At 43.0% G+C, this 7,347-nt stretch overlaps 1 protein-coding gene across 1 annotated transcript; it reads left to right on the top strand.

The window, feature by feature from the left end:
* The first annotated feature begins 3,032 nt into the window (after positions 1-3,032).
* On the top strand, positions 3,033-6,162 carry sox1 (SRY-box 1). The gene is given in 1 exon segment (NM_001080996.1): positions 3,033-6,162. A coding segment is annotated over 1 exon segment (1,206 nt). The 5' UTR covers positions 3,033-3,638; the 3' UTR covers positions 4,845-6,162.
* Positions 6,163-7,347: the final 1,185 nt, after the last annotated feature.

The following is a 7,347-nucleotide window of genomic DNA, read 5'->3' as shown; positions in this document are numbered from 1 at the left end:
ATGAGGGATAAGGAAAGGTAGCCAGAAGGCGAGATGGGATAACCCCAGTCACATACAGCAGTAGTGTAGACTCGCAGATCCCCTTTAAAGTCTGTAGATGTTTCAGCAGGCACCCTATAGGAAAGTGTGCAGGGAAGGTGTGGGCTTGTCTGCTTCTCACTAATTTGCTGGCGGGTACAGCGATCATTGGTAATAACGGGAACAATTACAAACAAGAATTGTACGGGGATCAAGTCAAACCTGTGCTTTTGGGGAATAATATATAGAACAAGAATTATAATATATAGAATAAGCATTAATTGTGCATGGAGATATCATCCCAGGCAGAGGTTTTGTTAGAATTCGCTAGCCCAAGCTAAATCGCAGAAACCAATAAACCAATATACAAGTTAAGTCATGGGGGCCATCCACAACTGTGGGAATTATAAATGGGTTTAGACCATATTCAAAGCAAGTCCAGACATATGAGGTTACTTCTTACTACGAATAAATACGTCTTGTAAACCAGGTCTCTTTGCCCCTATGAGATTAGAGGCATCTGGCACCACACACAGAGCAACAGGTCATTGTACAGCATTGTGTACAAGTTGCAGCTACTTTCAGACTTAATGGGGTGTAAGGGCCAGGATAACTAACACCAATCTGAGGGTAATCTTCCAAGTTAAGGAATAAAGGGCAGATACGGTGCAGCCTATATTCCCACTCATACAGAATGTGACTGTTCACAGATTTCTAAGTTCAGTACAATTCAGACAATTCAAATAGCCAGAACCTTTGTTACACCTAAGCTCTAACAGTGAAGACACACGGAGCTACTAGTAGCATTTCCTTGTCACTGCTACTAAAATAACCTACCATAGAGAACTTGAGAATTGCCTCTGCTAAAACACACATCGAGACAATTATCAGTCAATGGTCAGCATTGTCTTTTTTTTGTAGCTATGACAAGTAGCTGCTACTAGTAGTTCCATGTGTCTTCACCCTAATACAGTACCAATAATTAATCGGCAGTTCATTTAGCCTCACCTCAGAGTTTAGCCATGCTGGGGACGGTGGAATGGAAAAGGTACGATTTATAATTATACCCGTACACTTGAAAAAATAAACAAATATATTTATTCCCATTAGTTCCCAGCTGCATGTAGACTTTCCATTATACAATTATTACAATATGTGAAATGTTTTTAAATTATTTGTACATATAATTGCTTCTAAAAGCAGTATCTGTCTGTCCCTTTCTGCACTGCTGGTTCTTAGTCCTAAAACAATGTAGGAGAATTCAGTTCTCCACAAGCCGAGACGAGTCTATTAGTCAGCTGGCATTTGCTGTTTCAAAAGTCACAAGTAGCAGTGCAGAGATTAGCAAGGGACAAACAAATGCTGTTTTCAATAGCAGTTACAGTTGATATTTAATTTAACAACTTTAATGAATAAACATTGGGAAATTCCTTGATTTATAATTTGTTCCGTTATATAAAAAAAACTAGTTTGGGATTTGCAGCCCCTTTCATGTCCATATATACAGATTACTGTTGCACTTTACAGTTATCAGTGAATTCCGTGTTTCTTTGCTGGTGAAGAAAGAGTTAAAGAAATGAATATTCCTGCCATTCAGAATAGCTGCAATATTTCCTTTGGATTGTGAGAACTTGCAAACTTGACTGACTTGTAAATAGGCTGATATAAATGGATTGCGCCGTGCCAGATCGGTCTCTGGCAGATGTGCCCAACTTGCTGTGGGCATTGCAATTTCATTATCAAGGCAGAGCTGCAAGAATGTTGTGGCATTTACTGCTCCTTATTGCGCATCACATCATACAGACCTGTGTGGGGGTGGGGGTACTCTACCTGCAGCATAACCCATTATTTGCCATGTGGTGCCAAAGTGGACAATTCCACAGCTTCATTTCTCCTGGGCCTTTGTTTCGTGGCTGCAATAAGAGGCACAAGGGAGAATATGGTGGGTACATAATCGTGAGATCTTAGCCATAAGTGCAACCTCCCTCCCCCTTTTTCTCTCCATATTATCCGCTCCCACTGGAGACCCTCACTGAGTGCCACTGTTTGTGTGTGGCTTTCACTTGTCACTTAGCAACTAAACACACCTGGTCCCCTAATACTTGTACACAGGGAGAACTCTACCAATTCCCCACAGCATTTATTTATCTATCATCTATCTATCTATCTATCTATCTATCTATCTATCTATCATCTATCATCATCTATCTATCTATCTATCTATCTATCTATCTATCTATCTATCTATCTATCATCTATCATCATCTATTATATAATCATTTATATTTTAGTTTATGTATGTCTATCAATCTATCTAATCTAACATCATCTTTATATATCTATCACCTATATATTATTCTAATTAGCATGGATATCTATGTAACATCTCGTCCGATCTGGTTCATAAAACGGATGCCAGATATATTAACAATTGCTGGTTATTTAGAGTGTGTTGCTTTGACGGATCTGAGAACATTTCCAGCTATTGGTTTCAGCCGAGTGCTGTTGTGTATATTTGGTGCCAGTCGATATTTGGGTTTATATAGCACAAACTAAAACCACATTAGTCACCAACTCCCCTTTTGCTCCAACACAAGGCAATGTACTAGGAGGAGAGGGTATCAGTTGAAGACTAATTGGCCTTGGCTAAAAGCAGCCTGTCCCAGTGATGGCCATGAGGCAAGCTAGTACATGCAAGCTATGTATACCAAGCTCCTAGACGCAGAGTATGGTGTATACAGGAAACAGAAGTTAATATTCTGTTTGTGATGTAGTTGGGCTCTCTGTTCACCTATAAAAGATAACAGAATAGGAAGAAGTAACCCAAAGGCAAAGACCGTCACCCGCAAATTCCCACTCTGGGCTCACGCCTCCTTCCCTCCCGCAAATTCTCCCCATGACGTCAGGGGCCAGCGTGTGCCCGGGCAGCAGTACTGCGCACACCCCTCTCCCTCCCCCTGTCCTACCGCTCTGCCCTCCCCTCTCTACCGGCAGCCTCCCTCCCATTGGCCGCGGCAAAGTCATTTAATCCCAGCCGGCTTGCGCCCTATGGCTGCTGTGTGCACGGATCGGTGTGTATGAGCTGCCGCAGGCGAGAAGCAGAAGCTTCAGAAAGAACCACTTCTTGCATCAGCGACTGCCCCGCACAGACTTTCTGCCTAACCCGCTTAGCTGCTCATTTGGACTTGCTGCTTGCAAACCCCATTGATGTCTTTGCTTTGCTGTTGTATTTTATTGCCAGAGCTCAGTCCAGTGTGGGAGCAGAGCGATTGGCGCTCCTGACTTCGAGCTCTAACACTGGCACCAGTCGCAGGGGCATCTCCATCTGCACCCAGCTGCGCACTCCCTCTGGGCCAATGAAGAGAAGCAGTCGAAGCTGAGAAGCACAGGCTGCACTGGGACAGAGGGGAGGAGAGCGCACATAAGAGGGGTCAGTGAGTGGAACAAGTGGCATTGCACCTGTTGGAGCGGCCACAGGAATCATCAAACTTTCCCAACGAGCTGCTCCCAAAGGGCTTCCCACTGCCCCACATAGTGAGCCCAAGGTGCCAGCAGCCCGCACCCCTGCCTACTGCTCGTCATTGTACTACAGAGGGGGGGACCCCGGAAAGCTTGTGTGAATGTACAGCATGATGATGGAGACGGACTTACACTCCCCCGGGGTGCAGCCCCCTAGCAACACGGGGCAAACTGGGGGAGGAGGGGGCAATAAAGCCAACCAGGACCGGGTCAAGCGACCCATGAACGCCTTTATGGTATGGTCCAGAGGGCAGAGGAGAAAGATGGCCCAGGAGAACCCCAAGATGCACAACTCGGAGATCAGCAAGAGGCTGGGGGCTGAGTGGAAAGTTATGTCGGAGGCTGAGAAGAGACCCTTCATTGACGAGGCCAAGAGGCTGCGCGCCCTGCACATGAAGGAGCACCCGGATTATAAGTACCGGCCGCGGCGCAAAACCAAGACCCTGCTCAAGAAGGACAAGTACTCTCTAGCCGGGGGGCTTCTGCACGCTGCTGGAGGAGGCCACATGGGGGTCGGCCTGAGTCCGGGTGGAGGAGGAGGGGGAACGGGAGGAGTGGTGGTACAACGCCTGGAGAGTCCCGGGTCAGGCGCTTCTGCCGGTGGCTACGCACATATGAACGGCTGGGCCAATGGCGCTTACCCGGGCTCTGTAGCTGCTGCTGCCGCTGCAGCGATGATGCAAGAAGCTCAGCTTGCCTACAGTCAACAGCAGCAACAGCACCCTGGCAGCGGGGGCCACCACCCGCATCATCACCCCCACCACCCACACCATCACCCGCATCACCATCCGCACCACAACCCTACGCCACACCCGCCACCCCCTCCGCCCCAACCCATGCACCGTTATGACATGAGCGCCCTGCAGTACAGCCCGCTGCCCGGTGCCCAGACCTACATGACCGCTTCTCCCTCTGGCTATGGGGCGCTGGGCTACAGCTCCAGCCAACAGCAGCACCAGGGTTCTCCGTCCTCGGCCGCGGTGGCGGCGGCTGCAGCTGCTGCAGCCGCCGCTGCAGCTTCATCTGGTGCCCTAGGGGCACTGGGATCCCTGGTGAAATCCGAACCCAGTGTCAGTCCCCCAGTGAGCGGAGGTGGGCCCCATAACCGGCCGCCCTGTCCCGGAGATCTACGGGAGATGATCAGCATGTACTTGCCTAGTGGGGGGGAAGCCGGGGACCCGGCCGCTGCTGCGGCAGCGGCAGCAGCGGCGGCTGCAGCAGCAACTAGTAGACTTCACAGCTTGCCCCAGCACTACCAGGGGGCAGGGACGGGGGTAACCGGCACCGTGCCCCTCACACACATCTGACAGACTTTCTGAACCAGGACAGTGATAATGACACGGATAAGTGATGGTAGGGGACTGTGCTCACCCTTTTAGGAACAATGCAATCTGCCTGCTCATCAAGGACCAGGGCAGCACGCTTCCCTCCACTTTCCCAGAACTGCCCTCTCTTTTTGTTTTGTACAGAGATGTTTTGATGTTCTTGTAAGAAATTGAAGTCTCAGATCCGTGCTAAAAATACAGTAAAACAAACAGACAACCCTGATTTGTTGCTCTTTCTAGAAGCTAAATGATATTTCTATGCTAGTTTTAGAAGGGAAAATGTGTTTTATTGATTTTTGTACAGTATTTATAAGTCTCCTAGAGAGCACCCAGTTTAATTTGTAGTTACTGAAGCATCTGCCATAAATCAGATCTCGTTTGTTTATCATTTTAAAGACTATTATTATTGGATTACATATTATTTCGGATCTTTATCCAAGTGTCTCACTTGTCACATTGGGAACAATTTCCATACCAGTTACAAAGTTTTGTAGATGTTGCCGTTTATTTATACCCTCCCTCCAGACTAGAAGTTGATTCTAGCTTTTTGTATGCGTTTATGTACCTGATTCCCTCATTTTTGTTTTGTATAATTTCTTGTAAATTACTGGTGAGATATTTTTTTGAATTCATATTGTGTACATAGTTTATCAAACGTCCTCTCTGCCTAAAGAGAACAAATACTCATATACTCAGAAGGATGAATTGAATTTTCAGCTAAATAAATTTTCAACTGAACATAAATAATGTTGCTTCTTTTATATGCACTAGATTCCGATTATTCAGAGAATATAAGATCACTTATTTGAAGAAATGGCTATAATATCGCAGTTTCAATAAAATGGCATTGTGCTAGTCACTTAGATGTAAGAAATTATTAAGTATTCGTTCGTTTGATGCCGTTATAAAATTATATTTTGGAGATTTGATTGGTAATACATTAATTATATTCCTTTATAGATATAGTTTTGAAGCATTTAAACGAATGAGCAAAAACAAATCTTACAATGATATACAGAGTGAAAGAGTTTGTATGACTCTGATTTTCATTATTTCATTTTTTAAGTTGCTCAAAACGAACAAATTCAATATACAGTTGAGCTGTGTCTTTAAAGTATTTATGAAGAAACATGTTGACTGGTACAAAAATACTGGCCTGTTTGTGTTACATAATTCCCTAGAACGTAAAAATGGTTGTGCAATAATTGCTATGCCTTATGGTTTTAAAGGGAATGCAAACTCAAAAATAACCATTATACTTTATGAAAGAGAATGTAATTCTAAGCAACTTTCCAATATGCACGTCTGTGGTCTGTGTAATTGCAGGTGAAAGCAGTGTTTGTTTATCTCTTTTCTGCACTGTTAGTTTTGTCTTTTAAAACACTGAAGCAAAAGTCAGCCTAGCTTGCTTATTTCCAGGCATGTTAATTTGCTGGCTTCTGCTACATTGTTTCAAAAGTCAAAACCAAACGTGTTATTCATTTGTAATTAATGTATATTGGATAATTTTTTTAGGATTGCAATTTTATTAGGGGTAAATTTAGTTTTACATCCACTTTAATGTCAGAGGAATGCACAGAAATACATTTGTAAGCGTAACATATTCAGGATACAGAAGTTCTCATACGTTGAATTTCATTTCCATAACGAGAAATGAGAGTTATTTTCAGAGAACTATCTGGCTTAATAGATTTTAATAGTAAATATAATATAATATTCATTTTTTCTCTCCACATGCTTACTAATCCCCTTCACCTTTGCAGACCTTGATTTAAGTTTTACAAGAAAATTGATCCATTTACTAATTATTTGCTTTTGGGAGTATAATAAAAAATTGGCATTTTACAGTTTTCCACTACACTGTATTTATTGGCACTATGCTGCGTATTTACATTTTTAACACTGCCAGGAAGGGCACATAAATGTTTTTGACGGGTCATTTTCTCCCTTACAGATCGCTAAAAAGCAAATCCCATCATTTTACACGAAACAGCACTTTTCTGTATGAGTCTCATTGTAATTACAGCCCTAATGAGTAATCCTTTTGTGTCATGTTGGCTTTTTATGTGGTTCGTTAAACCCATTGCAACATTTTCATTACGATGTCTATTAATTTAATGATGGCGTAATTAAGTTCTACTTAACCCGAACATTTATATTTTACATGTCATTACCTGTCCAATTATAACAAATATTCTTTTCATTAACTAATAGTTTCCAATCTGACAAACTGCAACCGCTGTGATAAATTTTAGATGAAAGACGATAGTTATGGATTTAAATCCAGGTCCCTGGGCACCTGTGGGTCATTTGAGATAAAATGTGTATTTGATTATCATTTTATGACAGGTTTTAAGATATTTCCACATTTTATACAAATTATTTATTTTTTAATTTAATTTATCGCGAAAGTGATGAATTAAATGCATTTGTATGGGGTGTTTGTTAATGTACTATTTATTATTTATATTCTGTACATTTGTTC

Source organism: Xenopus tropicalis, chromosome 2, assembly GCF_000004195.4.
Source record: "Xenopus tropicalis strain Nigerian chromosome 2, UCB_Xtro_10.0, whole genome shotgun sequence".
Lineage (NCBI taxonomy): Eukaryota > Metazoa > Chordata > Amphibia > Anura > Pipidae > Xenopus > Xenopus tropicalis.
This window is presented reverse-complemented; position numbering and strand designations above follow the sequence as displayed.